Source organism: Cheilinus undulatus, linkage group 16, assembly GCF_018320785.1.
Source record: "Cheilinus undulatus linkage group 16, ASM1832078v1, whole genome shotgun sequence".
Lineage (NCBI taxonomy): Eukaryota > Metazoa > Chordata > Actinopteri > Labriformes > Labridae > Cheilinus > Cheilinus undulatus.
Genome location: NC_054880.1, coordinates 22,601,106 through 22,626,584, shown reverse-complemented (window position 1 = coordinate 22,626,584; position 25,479 = coordinate 22,601,106). Strand labels below are relative to the sequence as shown.

General features: G+C 40.0%; 1 protein-coding gene across 39 annotated transcripts in view; it reads right to left on the bottom strand.

Moving 5' to 3' along the window:
• Positions 1-1,543: 1,543 nt before the first annotated feature.
• The window catches only part of clasp2 (cytoplasmic linker associated protein 2), an 88,126-nt gene continuing 64,190 nt past the window's right edge, over positions 1,544-25,479 (bottom strand). For 13 of the 39 annotated variants that reach the window (XM_041808634.1, XM_041808639.1, XM_041808643.1 and 10 more), the window contains 22 exons: positions 25,301-25,345; positions 21,109-21,216; positions 20,789-20,851; positions 20,098-20,204; positions 19,915-19,938; positions 17,402-17,557; positions 16,382-16,473; positions 16,041-16,104; positions 15,282-15,341; positions 14,984-14,986; positions 14,356-14,519; positions 12,827-12,905; positions 9,398-9,541; positions 9,148-9,291; positions 8,721-8,827; positions 8,363-8,504; positions 7,986-8,172; positions 7,699-7,892; positions 7,481-7,609; positions 6,809-7,015; positions 6,477-6,593; positions 1,544-2,939 (listed from right to left, as the gene is read on the bottom strand). In XM_041808634.1, the coding sequence (XP_041664568.1) occupies positions 2,862-2,939; positions 6,477-6,593; positions 6,809-7,015; positions 7,481-7,609; positions 7,699-7,892; positions 7,986-8,172; positions 8,363-8,504; positions 8,721-8,827; positions 9,148-9,291; positions 9,398-9,541; positions 12,827-12,905; positions 14,356-14,519; positions 14,984-14,986; positions 15,282-15,341; positions 16,041-16,104; positions 16,382-16,473; positions 17,402-17,557; positions 19,915-19,938; positions 20,098-20,204; positions 20,789-20,851; positions 21,109-21,216; positions 25,301-25,345 (2,414 nt within the window). In that variant the 3' untranslated portion in view covers positions 1,544-2,861. The remainder of the gene's footprint in view (positions 2,940-6,476; positions 6,594-6,808; positions 7,016-7,480; positions 7,610-7,698; positions 7,893-7,985; positions 8,173-8,362; positions 8,505-8,720; positions 8,828-9,147; positions 9,292-9,397; positions 9,542-12,826; positions 12,906-14,355; positions 14,520-14,983; positions 14,987-15,281; positions 15,342-16,040; positions 16,105-16,381; positions 16,474-17,401; positions 17,558-19,914; positions 19,939-20,097; positions 20,205-20,788; positions 20,852-21,108; positions 21,217-25,300; positions 25,346-25,479) is intronic. The other 26 variants (XM_041808637.1, XM_041808642.1, XM_041808674.1 and 23 more) reach the window with 17 other exon arrangements.

The window sequence follows — 25,479 nt, the reverse complement described above, 5'->3', positions numbered from 1 at the left end:
TAGAGCAGTCTAAATGTGAACAGATATTGTCATGTGACATTTTAAGCCCAGAAACCTTGGCTTGGCATTATAATAAATCTTTAATTTCTGCCATGTTCCATCTTTATTTACTAGCTTATTAATGTAGACCTTGTTGCTGCAGAGAAACATTCAGCTGTATCTGGGTATGTCATTTTCTAGCTAAAAAACTGGAAAGGGGCCTAGGGAAGAAAGTGTTAAGTCGGCTCCCTAAATAGTTATTGTTAATAAGATATATTTCTATTTTTTCCACCACAGGCCTAGATTAGACCACTTTATCAATGTATTGTGCATATTTACATGCAGGTTTTCTTGGCAGCTATTCAGCCCCACCAGTCAATCAATCCTGGCTGTAAAAGGGCCAAAATGAAACTGTCAGTGGATTAGCCGTGTGACCAAAAGTGAATCACTTTCATCTTTTACTGCTTGGAACTGATCAGTAATTTTAACATGATGAAGTGAGAATTGAGAAAATAAATTAATATTTAAAAAGTTTAAACGGTTCAACATGCTCATATTTGAGGTATAGATAGCGTACTGTAAAGGAATTCTTGTCATTAATACTGAGAGTATTTTGACCCTAAGAGGGGAAAACTGAAATGTGAAAAAATGTTGAGAAGAATTAATTACACTATATAGACAAAAGTATTTGGCCACACCTGTTCATTTCATCATTCAGGTGTTTAAATCTGATGAATCAAACCTATTTGTTTAGCAGTCAGATGGGCGAGTCTGGGTTTGGTGCATGCCAGGAGAGCGTGACCTTCCCGAACGCACTGTGTCAACTGTGAAATTTTGGTGCTGGAGGGATAATGGTATGGGGCTGTTTATCAGGGTTTGGGCTAGGTCTCTTGTGAAGGGCAATCTTAATGCTTCAGCATACCAACACATTTTGCCAGGCCTTCTCCAACATCAGTGCCTGAGCACATAAATGCTTTACAGAATAAATGGGCACAAATTCCCACAGAAACACTCCAAAATCTTGTTGGAAGCCTTCGAAGAAGAGTGGCGGCTGTTGTAGCTGCAAAGGTGTTGGGGGAGTCCCTGTTGGTGTAAAAGTCAGGCAGCCAAATACTTTAGTCCATATAGTGCATCTTTACTGGTATATTTTCTAACATAACCATAACCATTTTTTAACAAATCTACACCAGAAGTTACAACTACGAAGACAAAGACAAGGAAAAAGAATCATATTTTGCCCTCGTCTTCACCTGTGCAAGATTGGAGCCAAACTCCTTCCTTGTGCCACATCCTACCTGCAAGGCAAAGGTTATCTGTGTATTGTCAGATATTTTTATGTGTTAATGTGTGTGGTGAGAGGTTTAAAAATATTTTACCTGCCATGAGGGCAGCTTTTTAAATTCATCCTCTATCAGAAGTGTTGAGAGAAAAAGATCAAGAATCACTGGTTTGAGCTGAATGGGCATCACTGATGAGTAAAGACAAACACGCTCAAGTCTTTGGACTCTTCTTTTACCACGACACTACTTGTTCGTAAAAAACAAAAGAGCTCAGCCGTATGATCTGTACAAGTTCTTGATTTTATTGTAAGCACAGCTTTGTAAATGCACGGAGGAAACACAACAGTGGAAACTAGAATGTTACAATAACAGGAAGGAAAGAAAGACACGATGAAGAGGAGAAGAGAAAATGGTGACATGACATTTTTTTCCGAACTGTAAATAATACATTTCTACAAGTTTCTCAGCAGAGAAAACATGAGTGTGAGAGACTACTGCACGCGCAAAGAGAGAGAAAGAGAAAATAAAAACAAGGACGGGCACAGGTGCGCGTGTGCACCTCCCAGGGGGACTCTCCTAAATGACAGTTATTAGATGATTCATTTTAATATTTCATTTAGATACATATCCACTATGTGATAAAAAGCCATGTCCTGTCATACTTCATGTAGTAAGCAGCACGCACTTGTCTTCCTCCCCATGTTGCCAAGACCTGGCCATGGGTTTTTTGAAAGGAGCGGACTTCATATTAATTTAAAACCCCAATCACGCCGACTCTGTCCCCGATAAAAAGTTTAAAATTTAGTCTCATGCATAGCCAAGCACACAACGCCTCCTTTACTTTGGGTTCTGCCTTTGCTCTGTTTTTGGAACAAGCAGGCATAACCCTCTGTGACTGCGCGCGTTAGTGCTGGGAGGGGTTGCTCGCTCGTACCTTTTAGGCTCTTCAGCACCTTTTTGAGAGAGAAAATGTTCGTTTATGAGTGTGTGTGAAACTCCAGACATCAAAAACTGCTGCAGTAAAAACTCATGGCATAAAAGAAACCCAAACTATGACACAATGTACATTTACATTCCTGTCTACCTGGCCCCGGTAACTCACTGCTCAAGAAAGACACAAAGGTTGCACCGTTTCTTCGTCTCGGCCCCGCCCTTTGAACCTTAACCTGCCCCCCGCCCCAAAAAGAAATATGAGATCCATGCAGTTGCACCACTTTCTGTTGACATCAAGAGGACTCAGAGGGGGATACTGTTTGTCTGAAAATTAGAGGAAGTGGAGAGGATGGACGTTTTCATCCTTGAGTGATTAGTGACAAACCTGTGTGACAGAATGAGTGTTATCTGTTCATGTTTAATTGAAGGGTTCAGTTCAGTCGGGGTGGATCCTCAGCAGTGGTCAGGGAGAACTACAACACTCCTCTCTGCTGCATCAAACAGGAAATGTAAGAGGACTGTGTTTGTGTGAGTGTTTACATGTGGATGGAAGCAGTCTGACAGAGTGTTAGGATGTCTGTGTCGGCCTGTGTTGGTGTGAGCTCATTTAGGGTTTGGTGGGCAAAGTTGTAGTTCTTCAGTTGCCCTGTGGGAGGGCGCTGTTGTCTCCTATAGGCCCTCAGATGGGGGTTCACTGCCACTGGAGCCAGACTGGGCACGCTTGATGTATAGATTCAACAGCTTCAGCTGCAGACAGAACAGAGACCACTGATAAGTTTTGGACTGAACTTAGCATCAAACACTTAATATTAGTATTTTCTTATTTCTACATTCACTCTCTATGCTGTGACATTATTTCCAAGATTATTTTTCATTTATTTTGATAGGACAGCTGAAGAGAGACAGGAAATATCAAGTCTGGCCTGTGGCCTCTTTCCCGCATGTCTCCCCCACTCTCCCATCCCTGTTTTAAACACTACTGTCCTCTTCTAAAAGATAAAGGCATAAAAATCCCCAAAATATGTCTAAAAGAAAGAAAGAAAAAAAGAAATATGAACCCAAATTTCAGAAAAATTTAAATCACTTAAAATCATTTAATGACACATTTTGCAGTTTGGACCCTAGATGAAACAAAACAATTATACACAGAGACATGGCAAACAAACATGTAAGCACATCACTACAGAAGCCCTGAGAGGACATGTATACATTAGCAATGCCTGCCATTGGCTGGCTAAAAAAAGTCAGATCACTTGTTGGTCAGCACATAAATTATAAGTTAGTTAAAGGGACAGTGTGTAAAACAGTTAGACTAGACCACAAATGTTCACTTCTCGTCTTAACCAAGGCAATGACTAGAATTAAAATACACCAGACCGTTAAATGGTCTCTCTCGCCATTTCATGGAAATGTGGCAGTACAAGATGGTTTAACACTAATACAAGCATATGATTATATATTATGCTCCATTTTTAACCAGACTATTGCTAAATTTTACTAAATGTTACATACTGTACCTTTAACCTCATTCTTAATATCCTTCATGAGTTCAGACACGCATTTTTGGTCTGAATCATGAAGGATATTAGTGCTTCCCAAAGTGTGGGACCCAGAGGATCATGTTTTAAATGATTATTAAAAACTTCATTGCATGCTATTTTTTAGGCTCCAGATAAAATAGAAACACAGACAGGAGTTTTAACTCATTACTACCTTTATAACATTTATTTTGTCTGATGTATACAACTGCTGTCACGGTTTAACTTGTCTTAGATTAAGTAGTGACACGCCATTAAATATTCTACTATACCACTGGCTTCACAATTTTAAGAATTTATGAGTGTCTTCAGAGACATTGATGCTACTTGGAAAGACTTTAACGGACCTTGAAGTATAGATAAAAAATAGACACTATAACTACGTGACTTTGCAGGGGTACAATAAAACAATATAGAGGGCAGTGGCTCATTAATTGAAATCTGTGACATTATCATTACCAAAAAAAACAAAAAACTTTTTTTTGGTAATGATAATGCATCTGAAAAGAAAGCATTTGCATTGAAATCCCTATTAATGAAAAAAAAATATGATCTTTTTTTTTTTTTTTTTTTTTTTAAAAGATGGGACAAGAAAGGGACAGGGACGAGAGAGCTGGGGAGCGATATGACACCTGGGCTGACGGTGTACATGGGGCATGCCTTAAACCATAAGGCCACCTGCGCCCACACAGTTGCAAGAAAGGTATGTGAACCCCTTGGATTTAATAACTGGTTGACCCTCCTTTGGCAGCAATAACCTCAACCAAACGTTTCCTGTAGTTGCAGATCAGACCTGCACAATGGTCAGGAGGAATTTTGGACCATTCCTCTTTGCAAAACTGTTTCAGTTCAGCAATAATGTGGGATGTAGGGATGTCTGGTGTGAATCGCTCTCTTGAGGTCATGCCACAGCATCTCAATCAGGTTGAGGTCAGGACTCTGACTAGGCCACTCCAAAAGGCGTATTTTCTTCTGTTGAAGTCATTCTGTTGCTGATTTACTTCTATGCTTTGGGTCGTTGTCCTGTTGCATCACCCATCCTCTGTTAAACTTCAGTTGGCGGACAGATAGTCTTAAGTTTTCCTGCAAAATGTCTTGATGAAATTGGGAATTCATTTTTCCGTCAATGACAGCAATCCATCCAAGCCCCGAGGCAGCAAAGCAGCCCCAAACCATGATGGCCCCTCCACCATATTTCACAGGTGGGATGAGATTTTGATGTTGGTGTGCTGTGCCTGTTTTTCTCCACACATAGCGTTGTGTGTTCCTTCCAAACAACTCAATTTTGGTTTCATCTGTCCACAGAATATTTTGCCAGTAGTGCTGTGGAACATCCAGGTGCTCTTTTGCAAACTTCAAACGTGCAGCAATGTGTTTTTTGGACAGCAGTGGCTTCCTCTGTGGTGTCCTCCCATGAACTCCCTTCTTGTTCAATGTTTTACTTATTGTAGATTTGTCAACACAAATGTTAGCATGTGCCAGAGATTTCTGTTAGTCTTTAGCTGACACTCTAGGATTCCTCTTCACTTCATTGAGCATTCTGCCCTGTGCTCTTGCAGCCATCTTTACAGGACGACCACGCCTAGAGAGAGCAGCAACAGTGCTGAACTTTCTCCATTTGTAGACAGTCTGTCTTACAGTGGATACATGAACATCAAGGCTTTTAGAGATACTTTTGTAACCCTTTCCAGCTTCATGCACGTCAACAATTCTTGATTGTAGGTCCACTGAGAGCTCTTTTGTGTGAGGCATGGTTCACATCAGGAAATGCTTCTTTAAATTAGCAAACTCAATACTGGTGTGTGTTTTTTATAGAGCAGGGCAGCTTTAACCAACACATCCAATCTCATCACATTGATTGGACTCCAGGTTGGCTGACTCCTGGCTCCAATTAGCTCTTGGAGAAGTCATTAGCCTAGGGGTTCACATACTTTTCCCACCCTGCACTGTGAATGTTTACATGGTTTGTTCAATAAAAACATGAAAAAATATCATTTTTGTGCAGTATCAGTTTAAGCAGACTGTGTTTGTCTATTGTTGTGACTTAGATGAAAATCAGAACACATTTTATGACCAATTTATGCAGAAATCCAAGAAATCCCAAAGGGTTCACATACTTTTTCTTGCAACTGTAGGCTGTGTCAGGTTATCATGCTAAGTGGGACTGTGGATGTTAAACTACAAAAGAATCGAAGGCTGGTGGTGCTAGCACTGCTTACATTAATTACATTCAGCAAACCAACTTCATGGTGTTTACTCACAGCTATCATGATCCCTTCTCAATTAAAAAGTGCATGATTTTAGTGGTTTTCTGGGCTTTCTCTTTAATTTTAGACTGGTCAAATAGATAAAATTATTATTATTTGTGTTCAATCAGAAGTGAAATTATTTACCAAAGAGTATAGCTAGCATACAACATTATACTGTTACATTTTGAGATTTTCTACAAATCTGGAGAAACTGACACATAAGGAGAAAATCAGCTTTGTTACCCCAAGATGACAGAGAAAATATGTCGAGATTTCAAGAAAACACAGCAAAAGGGAGTGAAAAACCACATGGGTGTATGTCCGCTTAAGGATTCATATTGACATTTGGCCATTTTTTGTCCTCCAAGGCCCACATTCGTGACACACTGAAATCAGCTCCGAGATCCACTTTTGGATCTAAACCCACCCGTTAAAAATCACTACAGCAGAGCAGAGTGTGTTTAAAACTACACACTTGTGCTGAAAGCTGTGGTTACCTTGCTGCTGGAGAGCTGGCTGAGGTGTGGTTTGAGGTCCTCACCAATCACTGCATAAATGGCCACCAAGCAGAAAACACAGGCTTTCCTCACACTGCTCTCAGAGTTATCGTAACCCTGAACAAACAGACAACATCATATCAAACACCAGCAGGACTCACTGCTAACGACAGCACACTTAGGAGTGTGGAGGGTTTGCTGTATCAGTAAAAAGGAGCACAGAGGGCTAAAATCTTAAGTAATAACCAACATTGTTATTTCTATTAGTCCTTGGATCACAGAATCAAAACTATGTGAACTGACTGACACTAAGGTTGGTATATGAGCGTTACCTGAATGAGTCCTGGCACTATCTCAGGCAGCATGCTGATCAGACCCTCTCTGGGAATCCTCTCCACCACTTTGGTCTGCATCTTGATGGCGGCTAGGTTAATGGGATAGTCAGCAGACTGGATGATAGGACACAATACTTTGATACACTGGTCTGGGCTGATGGACAATGCCAACATAGCCGCCGTCTCCTCTGCTGCTCTTACAACCTGCAGGAACACACAGGAAAATAATTTATATCTATAATATAAAACAATAATGTAGGCTTAGATAACACTCTCTACAGTCAGAGAAATTCTTGTACCATGTTTCCTTTATTATACATTTCTTAAACATGTTCAAATATATGCCTCAAGAAAAACATAGCATTTCTTTTTTAATGTAGCTGAAGAGTCAGCTATTACTAAGGGGTAAAGGGAAGATTTAGAGACATTTGTCTCTTTTGGGTCTGCTTGACACCAGTTTTTCACACAGCACTGCTGTCTTTAGTGTTTTCTCTGGTTATAATTAGCAGTGGCTTGATGCACCAATTATGCACAAGTAAGTGTATCCAGGCTGCCACATTTCCAACCATCGTGGATTTGATTGTATAAGCTGCAAACATATATCACAGAGTAAGCACGATCTGTTTTGGTATTGCATCATCTCTGACTGCAGTGCATGTGTTTTAGTACCTCTTTGTGGGGGTCTTTGTGAGCCTCCAGTGCCTTCATAATGGTGAGCTCTGCGTAGTTTTTGAACCTCCCGGGCTGTTTACAGAGAATCTCCCTCAACACCCGCAGAGCCAGCGTTCGGATCAAATGCTACAAGAAAAACAAACATTCAAACTCATGAACTGATTTATTTATTTTTTTGGTGTAATTCATCACAGTCACGAACACCATGTGAGTACCTCTCTGTCTCCCATTGTCTCCAGCAGCAGCAGCAGGATGGTCTTAAAATGTTCATCCCACACCTGCAGCGTGTTTTCACGGATCAGCTTCAGCAGCTCGCACAGAGCTGCCTTCCTTTCCTCGATGCGCTCGTTGTGATTGGACAACTCTTTGAGCAGCTCTGCCACCAGCTCTGATTGGTCCAGGCTGCTTTCTGTTGACATTAATACAAAGAATGAAGCTACAATCACAGAAAAAATCATGCTGTGATTTGAAAATATTGTTTATTTTCATTCTGATTTTGTACCATCTGTTAGCTGCTCAGAGTCGTCCATGCTGGTGTCTTTGCGACTGTGTTTGAATGGAGAATCAGAGAAGTGCTCGCGGGCTCCTCGGGGGCTGGAGGAGAGAAGGGGGGTGTTGAGGAGGGACGTCTTGTTGTCCAGAGCCATGCGGCCTCCGTCTACAAAGTCTGACACTCTGTCTCCGTCTCCCTGCAGTAATTTAATGAAAGATTAGAACAAATACTTACACAATCAATCAAAACTTTCTCTAACTGCATGTAAATGCAGCAAAATATGGTTTAGTATTGTCTCTGTTGTCATTCAAAATTGTGTTTCTCGGATTTGTAAGAGACTCAAATATTCACAATACAAATAAAATGCATCAGTTTGGTGTACTGACCTCGTCTCCCTCCCTCCTTTGGACAGGTTCATTCATGTCTTCTTGGCTGCGGACACTGAAGTTCTGGATGGCCTCAGTGACACCTTTCAGTGAGCTGTAGATATCCTCTGAGTTCATATTCTCTGTGTCATAGTCAAATGCACTGCACCAAAACAAAAACAAAGAACCATCAATAAAATGAAAAACCAAAATTATTTAAATATTTATTAAATGTGACCTCTTCATGATTTCTTTCCTTTTTTTTTGTGAAATTAACTACAGTCCGTCTCCTCCTTAGATCATCCTTTTTTATGTGCATGTTAATTTTCAAATGGATTTTCTGATTGTGTGTAAGTGATGAGATAACACTGAGGATCACCTTGGTGAGGGCGTGTTCTGGGAGGTATTGGTGGGGGAGGTAACAGGGCTGGACCAGCTGGCAGGAGATCGAGGGGTGTGGCGTGTCAGGGGGCTTCCCATGGGTGCCTAGGGAGGTAAATAAGGGGAAAAAAACAAAATGAGAAAAAATTATGGCATTTAGAGATGCACAGATTAATATCCAATCATTATTATATTTTTTGCTGATTCCAATAATTTTTTCATAACATCTTATGGTGTAACACTCCCACTACTCCCAACTTTTTCTCTGACCATAAAAACAAATCAGACTTTGTCCAACAGTGACTTCTACCGCCCAGGCTTGATATCAGCCCATACTGATATTAAACAAATGCATGGGTGCATCCTTAATGGCACTGATGTTTCAGAACAATGACTGAAATAAAGACTGTGTGGGTGTGTTTTACCTGTGCAACATTGCCTGTGTTCTTCAGGTGGTTTTGAAGCAGCTTGGTGGCTCCGTCCTGGAAGGTTTTGGGCAGAGCTGCCAGCAGCATTGTGAACTCTGGAGTGTTGAGCTGGAACAGAGCGATCAAAACCGACTGGGCAGCCTGAAACAGAGAGAATCCTTCTATATCAAAAGTTTTTCCTCCAGTGTATGTCACATATTGTGTGTATGAGTGGATCAAAAGCAGCTGAAAGTCTGCGCTTCAGCACCTTTCTGACATCAGAGCTCTTGGGTTCGGTCGTCCATGTGATGATGCGGGAGACGGCCAGCCGAGTCTCACTGGAGTTCACAAAGTCAGGAGCTTCCATCTGTAATGTCAGCGTCTCAATGTACTTCAGAATGGCCACCTTCACCTGTGATAGAAAAACACATATTAATAAAAGTTATTAGAAATGATTTATTTATGAAAATTAAACTACATGGGCGATAATCACCTGTAAAAACACAAAAGGAGTAAACACAAAATTAAGCACAGATGAGAAAAACACCACTTATGTTCACAGCCAGCATGAAGAATCACAGCAGATTGTGAATCTCTTGTAGGTCTGAAAATGAAAAAAAACTGATGAATTAGTGACACAAATCAAAGTGCATTCATGGTAATGTTGTAAAATAACCAAAAGTAAACAGATGGCAAAAGAAAAAAACAGAAGAAAAGTAAAACACTAAATGCAAACTTCTATGCAGATTCCAAAAACTGAACAATGACTGACTCCTGCCCTGATTTTTCTCCAAATCTCCCACTCTCTCTCTCCTTCTTTGTGTCTCTACAGATGCTCCTTTAGCACCAAACTTCCTCCAAATCACCTACTTGTTTAATGGGCCATATAATTGCTCCCCCCGGAGCGCACTGACCTGGGAGGACTGGCTCCAGGCTGCGGCCTGCTCGTCTAGAGAGCAGGCGTGGCGCCGCGCTCTGGGGGGGAACAATTTAACCCCGGACCCTCCCCTGCCTCGCCCTCGCCCGCAACACGAGCTCCGTACAGGCTTCAGAAAGAGAGAGGAGAAGCACCGCGTCAATCAACGGAGACAGAAAGGGAGACGAGGACAGGGGGAGGGCAGGGGGAGACAAGAGCGGAGGAGGCAAAGGAAGGAGGGAGGGACGGTGCAGGGAGTTAAGGAGGAGGAAGAAGAATGGAAAGTAGGCTTGGGCGGGAGGGATTTATTGAGTAATTTTTTTCTTGTACACAAGGCTCCCACATGATGGCAGCAAAGAGCTGTGTTGTCAAGCATCGGAAACACAATATATCCATTGTCCTCACTAAATTGTATGTATTCATCTTTGTGCTGCTATTTGCATTTTTTACTGTGAGATATTGTCTCTTTTGGAAACTCAATTTGGAAACTGACTCAGATAAATAAGAAGAAAATCAGGACATTTAAGTGAAATGCAACCAAAAAAATCCAGAAATATCAACAGGCTTGCAAAAATCTCCAACAATTTTTTTCTAAGAAGGTTTTTATGAAATACTTAACTCGTCGTCCGTGATGAAGAGTCCTGCTTTGAAGTAACAGGGGGCAGATCCCTTTTTATGGGTACAGTGATGCCTTTAAGTGGACTAATCTTTATTGTTCAAGAGGAAAAAAGCATATGAACCCTAACTTTTCTAACCTGACTTGCCAGATAGAATAATTCCATATCCAGATGACCAACATGGAATCTGGCCAATCCAACACCTTTGTAAGGTTTTTCCTTTTTTGGTATCTACAACAAAATAAGTTACATTTGTCTGAAAGCTTTAAGTTTACAGAAGTGGCGTGCTGTTTCCTGTGTTTACACAATGGAGGCAACGATGACTCAATTCCATTGCAATAACTCTCAAAGTCACTCATTTGAAGTGATTTATTTCCTAACTGAGCCATAAATGCGTTTCTACAACAAGAACAGTTCTGCACATTCACTGTCTTTTATCCTGTATCTTTATCATATTAATATTGCATGGCATTAGGCTGTTTGATTCCTGTTGATCACTAATTCATTTATCATCACCATTGTAGTGTGTTAGTGAAATTTGTCATCACTTACAAACAGAACGCTTTGCTAGCTCAGCCTTAAATTTCCCATGCATCTGTTTAGCTGTACATCCTTATTACGTTCCTAGCTGCTCAGAGAGACAGGAGTGTTTATAAAGCTTAAGTCTCTCCGTGAAAGTTAAAAAAGATAGATTTAACCATTTTCAGCATGACTTTACCCCCAAAATACCCTGCTTTGGACAGATATTTGTTGACCTTTACACCTTATAGAAACAAGGTTTTGATTTCCCATGTCATATTCATCCAACCTTGCAAAGCAGATGTACTTGCCAGACTGTCATTAGGCAAATCCATCTCGCAAAGCACCAATCCACAATGGTTGTTGTTATGGATTAAGTCGGTATATACAAAAGGCTATGACGATGGTGGTGACCCACCCGGATGTGGCTTTAGAAGAGAGTCAGTTTAATCAGATCTGGACCACTTTTCTTTATCAAAACCAGAGCAAAGAGTCAGACTGAAAGCTCCTTTTAGCAGAGAAGGTGGTTTTTGCACGTCTACCGCTGGGCTTTGGCATAAGTTTAAGCCAACAACAAGCTTCCCTGTTCAAACACTATGGCAGCGCCAGCCTGTATAGCTCAGATTAGTACTGGAGCCAGGCAAGTCTACATCATTTTGTATTGTCTCTTTGATTGTCAGACAGAATGTTTGTCCAATCGCCTTCTGACAATTTTTTGGGAAAAAAAAGACCTGGCCTTTCCAAATGCTTTGATTGGGAGGTTTCCCAGATGAATGTGAAATATATCCATGCTATGGCTATGTAAGCAGTCTATCTGGCATGTCAGGTTAATATTTATCTGCTTGAAATGTCCAAAACCAGCTGTTCGACATTTGACAAACTGAATTGCAAGAAACGTCATCAGCCAGCCTGATTTGAGCTGTAGCAGTTCAGTTCAGACAGCTGCAACTGTCCCCACTCATGTTCTAGAAAGGGCTCGTTGCATTGCGAATTTTTGGTTTGAACCTGACTTTAGCCTCCATGTTGCTGTTGCCTCACAACCATTTTTTGGCAGCACAAGTTTAGCCTTAAGCATCCAACTCAGTTAAATGTTTGAATTACAGTCTTCTGATAGCTTTAATAACTTTGCAAATAAAGAAAACAGAACTCAGAGGTGTTACATTCTAGTAGGGAGAGGAATAAGGGACAAAAGGTGAGAATAAGGTGAAGCAGGGGTGAAAAAAGGGTATGGGAGGGGGCAGAAATAATGGGAAGGCTTGATGTGAGGGATGGGTAAGGCATGCTGGTGAGCCAAGAGTTTGCTCCATCAGCAGGGTTAGTGAGCAAGAGGAAAGAAGAGGAGGAGAAGATGGATGTGAGGAGGAAAGCTTGAAGGGTGTGTCCACACTGTAGCAGAGCAAAAAAAGCCAATCGAATGCCCACGGCAACTGCCGACCAATCACAGCCCGGGACTCAGGGTCTTTTTTGGGAGGTGGGGCTGCATGTGCAGGCATGAGGTCATATCAGAACTGCAGTTACCATTGATACAGTCTCTAAGTTTCCAGCCTCCTCTCCATCACTCAGTCATAAACAAAAACACCTCCTTCGCCTTCTCATATAAACATACATGGACACACGGTGACACCAAAAGAACCATGGGATTTACCTTGAGGTTAGGCGTCTGCGTCTGGTCCACTGTGAACCTCATAAGAATAGTAAACTGGAGGTCATTGGGGAAAGACTCTCTGTAGAAAAAATAAAACAAATGTCAAACTCACACAGTAATGCATCTCAGTCTTTCAGGAGTCTTCACAGTTTAAAATACAGTACTATGTCAAAGTTTTAATCAAATAAAGAATGTCAAATAAAAAATCTGACATTCTGATGTCCTTCAATTTTCTTACAGCCTATATATATAACCATGTAGCATATAGCAATGTTTAACAATGTACATCATCGTATTGCATCATGATTACAAAGATCTAGAAACTCTATGTCTCCAACCTGCTTTCTCTGAATGAACAGAAATTGTGTGCATGTAGGTTTATATAACTCATAATCATATTATATATTCTTGTAAATTGTTTTCCTGCCTCAGTTGCATAACTGGCATTTTCACTGAGTATCTATTGACAATGAGTTGAAAGAGTATAATGCCCTCTGACTGTTGTCACCACTAATTGATGTATAGTGCTGCCCATGGTGCTGATCATGTGATCGTAGTGATTTCATGGTGTAATGGCCTTAACTATGCACTACATCCCAACTGAGGCTACACACTGTGCATGAACCAGGCTATCAAGTTTTAAGTGTTTTACTGTAACTAATAGGCTGCACTACTGGAGGTCACTGCAGGTCGCAAGTAAGCCATGATGTCATGTTGTAAAGTGCAAAGACAGGTAAACCTGCATATGTATCAGTTGGGGGCTGAGAGAGTGAGCACAAGAAAAGAGGGCAGCGGAAAGGAAAGGAACAGCTACGTGGTTTCCTGTCTTTTCCCACACAGTTGGCCAACCTGTCTATCTCTTCTTCCCCATGAAGCCTAATCAGAAACAGCATGTTTCATAGTCACAGCAAGACTGGCAGTTTTTTTTTCTTCTTGCCCAGCCTGTCGTCCCACAAACCCAACTGCTCACTGGGGAAATCCCAAGTGTCCCAATACTGAGTGACTGGCACGGCTGAACATGTTCCAATTGCGAAGGGAAGTAGTTATGATGTGCCTATTATTTGCAGCACTCACCCCTCTTGTCCTCATCATTCTAAGTTTCTTTGTGACTTTTTCAGCATGGACAGCACATCTGGAAACCACTGTCATTACCACTGTCAACACTGACATTAAACTGTATTTAGCGACCTCAACTTGGGAGTTTGGCTGTTACTCACCCAGTTTCAACCCTCATACACAGCTGCATTCGTCTGAGTTAATGATTGTGTTTCAAACTTATGTTTCAACTGCAGACAAAGGGTGGTCGACCAAATATTGACTTGTGTCCTTACGTTTTCTCACTTTCTCTGTTCACGTATTTGTTAATTAATGAAAATCAACTATTAACATTTCTATTTTTTGAAGCATTCATACTTGTGTGGCTGTATATATACCACACATATCTTTTTACACAATTCTAGATTCATCATTGAGTTAGTGGAAACATCGTCATGGCTATGTCCTTTGTTAGTTGCTTAAGTGGCACCCACCGTGTGACATCTAGGGCTCTCTGAACTTTGGCCTGTACAGAGCCCAGCAGGTCAGCTCCCATCTTCTTCAGCAGCTGTGTGAGCAGGACAAACAACCAGTCCTGCAGATCTTCCTTATGGACCACGATGAAATCTACCAGGGTCTCCAGGAACATACTGAATACCTGAACAGACAGACAGTTAAGGTTAAACAGAGACTTTAATCCCTGAACAACACACATGTTAAGAGCCCAAACGCATGCATACAAATGGTCCAACATTTACACCATGTTTACAGGATAAGGTCACGATCAAAAAGTATCATGTGAAACCAAATATTAGTTCCCATTTTGAAGTTAGTGGTTATCAACTCTTCATTGCAACAGCGACCATCATTCCCAAACACCAATTAAACGTAATCACCACATAACGAAACGTAATATAAATAAAATCTATCAAAACAACACGTGACAGCACCAATCACACCGTGTTTTGGCCAGATGGTGTAGATACAAACAGCATTATGTCAGTCAGGTTAGTGAGTGCTTGTTAATTTGTTTGCCCTTGTAATTGGTCATCCAATCAGATTAATGAAGCAGATTTTCATCCAAACACATTAATGACAGTTTTACACATTTGCCAAACTTACTCTCTACAGAGAGTTCCAGAGGGGGGGAGGCATGGGGGAGAGAGAGACACATCTGTTAGCATCCTGACAGAAAAAAGCCTGAACATGCCAGTTTTCACTCATAATCAAGACTTTTAATCCAACATTTGCTAAATGAAAAAAGATACACAAAGTAAGAGAAACAGCATTTTTATATATATGTGAGGCGATGATTTGTGAACACTAGAAAGAACTGAGATAAAAGTTTAGGGAAGAAAGGAGATGAATAAGAAGTGGGAATGAAACAGATGAAGCTAGAGTCCACGGCGTGATGCGGTACCTTGAAGGAGGCTGAGCTTATACCGGATTCTGCCGTGCCGTACATCCTGCCGGAGTCTCGCTGAAATTCATCAAATCGTCAAACACGTCAAAAACGAGGGTGGGAGGAGAGGGGGGACTCACACACCTTACGTTATGTGTGAGGCACTCAAAAAATGCCGTAACAAAAGTTTCAGTGTTAGAAAGGGCGAACCGCAGCTGGTTAGTCAGAGAGAAGAGCTGGCAGCCGCAATGTTCATCTGTAAATGTAAGTGTAGGTGTGTGTGTGATCTGTGTCGTCGCTTTTGATTGCAGTGCAGGGAGGGGAAGAGAGGGAGTGGCAATAAATGCAGTGAGCACAGCCAGCAAATCGGCTGCTGAAGAGTAACAGAGCAATCCAGCAGGACGGCGCACGAAGAGTGAGGTCACACGCAAACTCAGGCGTGGCATGCCGTTAGAAAACAGTACGTCGCACACTCTGCATGCCTGTGTTTATGTCTGTGTGAGTATAAACATGTAAGTGTACATATGAGAGGTCTTTTTCTCCTGTCCAGATTTAGAGACTTCACTTAACATCTGTGACTTTAAAAATGTCTGTGTGAGGCAGTAAGGAAATCCTTGTCTTTGTTCTGGCAGAATCCGGTACAGTGAAGGATGGTGAGACATATAAAGTATGTGAAACCAAAGTTAAATCAAATGGGTGAAAATGGATCTGTGTGAAATGAGACTGTAAATGAGTGCTGTGGCTCTGTGTGTGTATGTCATCCGCATGCAATCATACCTTACTGTGAGGATCTGCAAACATCCTGGTGAAGATCTCACATAATCTCTTCAGCTCTACCCGACTGCAGATCAAAACAAAGCACACTTAAATAAAAAAAAAAAACAATCCTTAGATAATTTTAAAACATTATTTTAGAGTATAACCTGTAAGATGTCCTGCATTTGTAAAATTAGTTTTGTTTTTGAAATACCTGCCTTCAGTCTACAGATGAAAATTAGCTACTGTGCTAATAACAACATACAAATACTGGCATGTGTTGCTGATATGTTGATTAATGTGCAATTCAGTAATTTCCATTAAAAATCATTTAAATATAATGTGACTGGTCTGTGGAAGACCTGAGGGTGCGTTGGTTCTTGAGCAGCGCCTGTAGACCCAGCAGTCCCTCCTTCCTCTCGGACCAGTTTGCACTGGCACATCTGTTCAGCACCTAGCAATCAAGGATGTTTTGTTGGCACGATGGCAAGGCAGCTTTATTATATAGCCCATTTCTGATCAAGAGTTTCACAGAGTAATCAAACACAATAAATACATCAACAACTCTTCCAACATAATAAAAAAGAAATAGTGAGGATGAAACTGGTGACATGGCTTTAGCATTTTCCTTTGTGAGATTTTGGAGATGGATACAATAACTGGAAAAAGAACTCTACTGTAGTGTACTGGAAAGATAACACTTCATTGAGTCCTAACAGGAAAACTGCAGAAAATCCCCCATCTGCACGGCTTGCTCAATGTAAGAATTCTGCTGTTTTTACTTTGCCATCTGTGTAAAATGTCTGATACTAAAACTTCTGTCAGCTTAATGTACCAAGAGTATGATAAACCTCAGTGTAAATGGGGTGAAGAAGGCAGGAGAAGGCTTGATGCATTCTAAACATGTGATCTGCTGCTAACTTAAAAAAAGAAAAAGATGCTTTTAGCTAAACAGCAGCATCTTAAAATGCAAAGTGAGGTTCTGAGATTCCAGGAACATCTGAAATTGTTAGTGACCAGAAAGCAGCAGCACGGACAGAAGCATTTGTGGTTTATCACACTGATTCTTATGCTTTTAAATAATATAATCCAGCCTTCTCACCGAGACACTTTAAAACAACAGATTTGTTTTAAAGCATTTGTTTAGATTGATGCAATTAAGACAAAAGCAAAGCTAAACCAACAACAGGGTAAATGAAAGGACAAAGAAAGCAGGGTCTCTGTGGTCCAGTGTCTACTCTGATATTGATAATTTCCTCATATTTAGAAACCTGTGATGATCAATTTAATATTAAGTTCATGACTGTGCATATTGCTTTAAAGAAAAAGGCTGCCAAACAAAGACTAAGATGAACATCAAGGCTTTCTGAATCTGTTCTCACCTCGGCTACATCTTCTGTCTGTCTCATGTAGGTGGGGATGGCTCCTCCGTTCCTGGAGCTGTAGGACCGCTCTGAACAGGCGCTGGAGGCGTCACTGTTAGCGTCATCATCTGAGTACATGCCGTAGTTTTCGTACCGCCGCCGGGCGGGCTTCTTCTGCAGGAAAAGGACAGGAAAAGAAAAAAAAGGTATGAAATTAAGCTGAAAGGGACAAACTACAATCAGGCACTGGTTGAAAATACGAGGGTTTGGGGAATATTCTACGCTACGATTTTGTCAAGATTCTTTGGTTCCAATTCAATTTATGACGGAATTCTGAAGTGTTACTATTCTCTAAGTATCATGACTGGAAAGTGTCAATTATTGCAATTTTCTTTTCTTTTCTAAATCAAAACAATTATACAATAGGACAAGGAGTCTCACACTGGTAGGAAATATTGCCAAAAACAAAGCACATCATGTGTTAATTTGTTTTTTTTTCCTCTTCATCAGCTGGCTTTTCTTACCGCCTGTCAAACACTCAGCTTCAGCATTGAGAAGAATCGTTCCCAAAAAATCACTTACTCTATGATCATTTGACCAGCTCCATCTTGTATAAAATTGGTTGGCTGAAGTAGTGACATCAGTACCTTGCTGAACAGGCAGATTTTTGGGCCTATAGCCAAAATATTGGTTCTAAATATTTTCATAGCTTACTGCTGATACAGATTACTCACTTTTTCAGCTAACATTTGCTGATATCGATATCATTCTGATAAAGTAATACATCCCTATCCTGAATAGCCCGGAAAAGATGCTGGTTGCAGCAGTATCCTTTTAAGTACCCTAAAGCTACTGATTTCACTCTTGCTTCATTGGGAACAGCTTTGCAAAAAAGATAAACAGACTAACATAGCATGCAAACTAACTCTAGCAGGCTTAAATTAATCAATGATCAACTATGAAGCTCTCTGTTACAACACATTCACTAACATGAATCAAATATCCACTGTTCACTTAATTCAATCATAGTGGTTCACACTGGGTAATAGTGAATGATGTTTTGAAATCTTTTCTTAAAAACTGAATGCTCATTAGCTAGTGATCCAACTTGCTCACCTTGAGATAGCTGATAACAGTTATAGCAAAAACTTCTGTCTAGTCATCTTCTGTCAGTGAGGATGGAACAGTTTGTTCCTTTACTAGTCAGTTCAGTCAGGGAGACTGACAGGAAGATGACACAGAGTTTTGGCTTTGTTACTAAATTGTTGCGGTTTTCTAAGCAGATACTGTATATATTATCACAACTGTTGTAGGCAGAAAAATGTAAACAATCGTCCAGTAATTGCATGACAGGCGAGATGCAGACTGCAGATCTCAGACGGCCCCCCTTGCAGAACACTACATGAGATGCTGCATGTGTCAGAATGGAAATGCATAACAAAACTTCCAAATGAAAATTGGATTACACTTCTGATTAGGGCTGAAGTTGAAGTACACACAAGGCTACTAAAAGTTTAAAAAGCTACTAAAAGTTAAAAGGCAAAAACCTGACCTGGAAAACCTAATTGGGAATTGTTTAACAAAGTAGACTACTCTAATGCAGCTAACGTAGCTGAGGCTAAAGTTAAGGAAGCTACATTAGTTTCACAGATAACAGATAATGTAGCTAAATCTAAAGCTAGCAAAACTACATAACACAAGCTAAAGCAACAAAGCTATGTTAGCTACATCAGCTTTATAGGTAATAAAGCTAAATACAAAGCTAGCACAGCTACATAACCCAAGCTAAAATAAACAAAGCTATATTAGCTTAGTATATAACAGCTAAATCTAAAGCTAATGAAGTTACACAACTAAAGCCACAAAACCAAACAGCTATGTTAGCTAAGTAACCGTCGAAGGTAACGCAGCTAAATCCAAAGCTAACACGATACATAACCCAAGCAGCTAAGCAAACAATTTTCTGTTTGCCACATTAGTTTATGCTACATTTGTTAAAGCTAGACCTGTTCTAGAGGTAGGCATGCAAATATTGACACACATTAGCGTCTTTATCTTTAACTAAAACTATTGAAGTAACATTGCTTATGTCTTACATAGTAAATGCGTAGCTAGTAAAGCTATGCAAGTTCTAGCTAAAGCTAATGAAGCTAAAGATAGCCAGCGTTAGCATATTTACTACTAAAACAGGTATATACATAATTCAATCCTGGAGTAGACCTGAGATTTTCCCCTCTTTTATTTATTTAATGTCTCTTGGTCTGTAACGTTTGCAATTAAGATATTTTATGAATGCAACAGTTTCAAATGTTTTGCCAGTAAATTACGTCTCCTCCGTTCTGACGGATGCAGTATCTCACAGTAGTGGTCTGCAAGAGGGGTTGTCAGAACCCTCTCAATAATTGCAGTGTGTTACTCAATCAGATTTTTCCCACTGTTAAAAAACATGCACCCAAACACCAAGCTGATGAAACGTTAGCAGCTAAAAATCACACACAACACACAGGTAAGAGGCAGGAGAAGAAGCTGACCTTTGAACGCATGTCTCCCAACAGCTGACAGCATTAAACAAGAGGTAGAATCAAGGGTTAGTTAACACACACACACACACAGACACACACACTACAGGAGGTGTCAGCTCCAAGTGGTCACAGCTTACTTGAATGTTCAGGGTTTTAATGTGTGTTTTAATGTATGTTTGTATGTTTTCATACCAGTGCATCAGCGAGAGCCTCCTCTACATCTGAGCCTGTGTTGAGCACCCTCATGGCGCTGACTGAGGAAGAAAGACGACTGGACTGACTTATGCCAAAACCCGATCCTGCAGAGCATCAGAAAGACAGATAGAAGGATGGAAGACAGACAGAAAACTTAAAATTCTATACCAAACACAAATATGAGACCCTCTCTTCTCAGTCATCCATCAGTCTCTTACTTGTCCTCTGATGACCCATCATCCACTCTCTCTGACATTTACTCAGCCCATACACTTTCACACTACATATCCCATAAGTCAACATCGTAAGTTGATGTGATGACTTGTTAGATGACATTGCAGGCACCACTGGGGAGGAAAAAAAGATTGACAGAAAACACAGGAAACATTTTGGTGTCCCTGCAGAAAGGAGGTGGAGCTAAATCAAGAAGAAAAATGGGTAAAACTGTCAAAATGGTCGTCAACTGGCAACTGAACGGGCGGAAACATGCAATTCCACTGGAGGATCCTGGAGCAGAATGGGAAAAAAAATAGAAAAACAACACGGAAGCTGATGGATAAGAAAAGAAACAGGCTGACGAGTAAAACAGGAGGGAATGCTTGGCACTGAAGAGAACAAAATGAAGCGAACATAAAATTAAGGCAAAGTGGGTGGGTGAACAGAGAACAGAGATGTACTCAGCCTTCACCTGCAGCCCCAAAAGTATCAGGTGTGTGAAGAGCTCCGGTGGAGCGAGAGTAGCTTCGTGTTGCTGCAACCAAGATTAAAAACACACACACACACAGTTTAACACCCGTGCACACGCACACGAGAAAAACAGACGGGCACTAAAACTACTCAAAGAGTTTTAGATTGAAGTCTGAAAGGCAGAAAAAAACATGCAAGTTTCTTCATTCACTCTTAACTTTTTAACTGATGAGATTTTGTTCGGCTTGAGTTTACTTTGAATATGTCTTAGAGGTCTTACTTCTCATCCCTCTTGCTTCTCTTTCCACTACTGCTACTCACCCAGGGGTGTGAAGGAGCGTACGGGGCTGGTGTCCCGGCTGCTCTCCCTGCTGGCCTCTCTGCTGCAGCCCTGACTCATACTTGGACGAGGGATACGACTGCCCCGAGCTAACGCCACCCAGGGGGAGGGGTGAGGGGGAAGAGGAGGGAAGGAAGAGAGGGGAAGAAAAGTGGTATCAAGGGTATAAAGACAAAGAAGAAAGACAAACATGAGCAGTGACAAAGAAGAAAGAGGGGGGAAGGTACAAGAAAAAAAGACATAAATATGACAAAACAGGTAGGGATGCAGAATATTACACGCAATATACCGCTGTCTGCAGATAGTAGCATGAGAAATGTATTATTAGTATCGGCAGAGAGAACATGTCTGTCAGAATTTACAGCTAAAATATGTAAGTATGTGCTTCTGTGTTATTTCAAATTCTTAGACAGGATAGTCTCAGTGAATCGCAACACTGTTAAACTTGATGTTTTATTCACTGCCAGCAGGTTACAACTCTGCTGGCTGTGGCTCTCAAGAAGCATGTTCTCATCGTTACTGTTTAAAAATACTTATACTGACTTTACTTATACTGATTTGAATGACTTTACAATTTTCATAAATTAATGTCTACATTTGACAATGAATGCATCTGTTGTTGATTGTAGAATCAAGTGTTGATTGTCTTGTTTTATGTCAGTTTCAAAAACAAAAAGACTTATAATAAAAGGAAGAGCGTCTTGAACAAGACACTTAAGTGTTCTTGTATATGTAATTGTATCAATATCAGAAATTACTAAAATTAGTTTATTATTGGCACACTGGTTACCAGTAAAAATCAAATATTGTGCATCCCTAAAACAGATAAAAGTGACAAACAAGGACAGCTATGAGCACAGGTCTCCTGGCCCTGAGGGAGCATCTCATTAGGCTAAAGTCACCTCTGAGGACAGAGATAATAAAAAAACAGTGGACAAGTTTATTCACTAATAATCAGCCTGCAAATATAAACTTAGATTCAGGCTGTAACTATATAATTTTCATCATCTGTTAAACTGCCAGCTGTCATTGCTCATTAAAATTTCCTAGAGTCACAGCTGAAGCCTTAATTTTCGAAACCAAACCACTAAAAATGACAAACATGTGGTTCACTATGTTTTAAAAACAAAGAAAGCAAATCTCCCACTGTTTAAAAGTTTATGGAACAAAGAGGCTCAAAAGTAGTTCAAGTTAACTATCAACTAGGGAAAGTTAATACTCTAATCAATGCAGCATTTCATCTATATGCAACTTCTAACTATTATCAGTAAACTAGTGGACCTTTTCTTTACTCCGAGGATACATGTATGGATGCGGGGATACATCATACATTACATACATACATTATGAAAACTGTTTTCTGACAAGTATTGCACTAGGTGGATCTCATTTTTAACTGCAATTGGCAGAATTATGCTGATAAACGAAGCTGTAGGATTGGGGTATGAAAGCGTGCCTACCCTATTTATGCATGCTCTCCCACTGTCACGCCAGGTGGGCTGGGTAGCGTGATAGGTTTATTTAATTAATATTTCGGTAGTATCCTTTCCTTAAATGATAAAACCTCAGTGCATGAGCCAGTGATTACAAAGGTTGAGCATCAATCAGACGTATCACTGAACAGGAAATATGGATTAATTTTGATGATCAGCAGATATAAAATATGATCAAAACTCCATTAAACCCATTTAATGAGGCAGAGAGGAGAGAGGTGGTTAGGTAAACGATGTGAAGCAACAGCCAAATGAAACAGTTAGTTATTGTAAGGATTTGTTAGATATTTCATATTTCTCCAGTCAGAAGCTGCAGGAAACTTCTCAGCTCAACTTAACACAGAAATTATATTAATTATTAAGATATACTGTATCATTCAGTTCAATAGATAATTTATAGATAATTTAGTTAAAAAATAATAATTCTAGTATTAATTAGAGAATAAAGCTCAAATAAAATAAAGGGGTTGACACTATTTTCTGTTGGAAATTTGTTTTTAGTTCAGATTTTTTTTTTTTCATAAAAAGGTGACATTCAGTTTATTATTATGGACATAAAATTGAACAGACAAGGAAACAGTTGGGTATTAGAATTGGCCAATCAGTGCAGTCAGAACTGGAATCAGCGCATCTCTGGTAAAAGTACTACAAGCACAAAACTCTCTAAAGAGAAAAACATTTTTCATAAACTTAGTCTCTTGATTTTGCTTTGAAAGAGCACTGGTTTGATGTGATTTACTTTGAAATGTACAGTGCTTAACACATTTATTAAACCATCACCCAAAGTAAGGTTTATGCCACAGCTGCCCTAAATTAACAGCACTGGTAATTACCAAAATCATTTTTTATGTTTTTGCAATGGTTAATACACTGATATGTAGAAGCTCTTTAACCAAATTGATATTTTTTATGCTAAAATATAATTATTATTGTTATCCATGAATTTTCAAATTTACTGATTTACAAAAAAACTGAAAAAAATAGTAAAGCACATTATTATTTCTTGATTAATATGTCAAATTATAGTTCTTTACTTGCATTCCTGAACAGAACAATTAGTTTTAGTGGTTGAATGTTATGCTTGATTCATTTCTTACTTCTCAGAGAAGCCCAGTGAGCCAGCTTAAATTTGGGTATAAAAAGGTGAATTCAGTCTGAAATCCCTCATTCCTTTTCAAAATGGTAAAACGTTGAGAACTCACTAAAAATGAAAGAGTTTGCATTAAAGCACTTCATGATGCTGGATGGTCTCTGAGACAAATATGACAGGTGGTCTAATAAATTTGTTAAGCATTGTACATATTTTTTTCACAGGGGAGCATGCCCCCCAGCACCCCTTAGAAAGTTTGGAGTGTACAGGATGGTACCACTTCTGCCTCAATTTGAGCCAGTGAAACCCAGCCAAATAATATGGCATGAACTGATGCCATTAGCTTATTTTTAGCTGCTGTCCAATCATTTTAATGCTTGCAGCTAGCATGCCAAACTAATGAATTAAAGGTATATTTTTCTGACCCAACAGAAGTCACTTGTCAGGCAAACGCAGATTTGTTTCCATTGTGAAACATGAGAAAAATGTTGGCATGGAGGGAGACCTACAGCAAAAGATTACTTAAAAAACATCAGTAAAAGTAATCAGATAAATGTGTATCATATCAACCCTAATTTCAGAATTGGTAATGACTAAAATGCTATAATGTAATTCAAAGACAGCCTCTATAACAAGTTTTATTTTTCATGTTAGAAACAACAAAAGAAATTGTTTTATTCAGTGTTATTGTCATCTTCACATAAAATAAGTTTTCTTTGTAAAGCTAAGATTTGCTCTTTAAAAACTCTTTTTAAAAAGAGGATGGGGGCTAGGTGTACAAATAATTTATCTAGATTTCTGAGAAATCTTTAAGAAGTTTTGTATTCCCCATGAAAACAGCTGGGGATATTTGGAGTGACTCTAGCTATCAAACAAATCTATCAAAAAGCCAACACAAGTACCAGTTAAATCCAGTCATACTGTTTGAGAACAAAACGTTAAAAGCATTACTGTAATTTCCAAATTGTTGTGGCTTTATGTTCTGTTGGCAGATCAAATGTTTCAGCCAAATTCAGATGCACCCTCGGGATGGAGTGCTCTCACATTTAAACAGTTGCATAAACACACAAAGTCAGGTAATCATCTGCAAACTCACAAACAGACACAAAGAAAAGGAAAAGGAGGTGATTTGAGATGAATTTGAGCGATAGAGGGGTGGGAGTGGGGGCTTGAGGGGAGGATCTGCGATTGTACCCAGCAGCACCGCAATCAACTTCACTGTTCATTGCTCTGTTCATCAGCTTCAGCAGCTACACTCAGCCAATCAGGGTTAATCACAGCCTAACAAAAGTCCTGATGAAGCTTTGCTGATATGCGTTCACCAGCCACTAACAACAAATTAGTACAGAGAGGGAGGAGGCGTGTTTATCATGTATTAGAATATGGGGCACCTGTTACCATAACATCACAGCCATGAAGTCATAGAAAGGTTAAAGAGGTAGACTAAGAGGCAGAGGCAAACAACTACAGCTTGATTTAAGAGCTGGGGAAAGAAGTAGAGGCTGTGAGAGTGATGGGATGATTTTACAATGCACAGACTGAGGGAGAGACGTAAACAGCAGGATGGTCCATTTGAGGTTGGCACCTTACCTCCTCGACTTGCTCCATTGTAGATGGAGCTAATGCTGGAGGGAGCTTGAGGACAGAAGCAACAGAAGCAGGAAGAGAAAGATAATGAGGGGAAAAAAATTAAGATCAAAAGTCATTCAGTTGTAATTCTTCAGCTGAGAGACATTTTATTATTTCAGTTGTTATGAAAGAAAACAAAC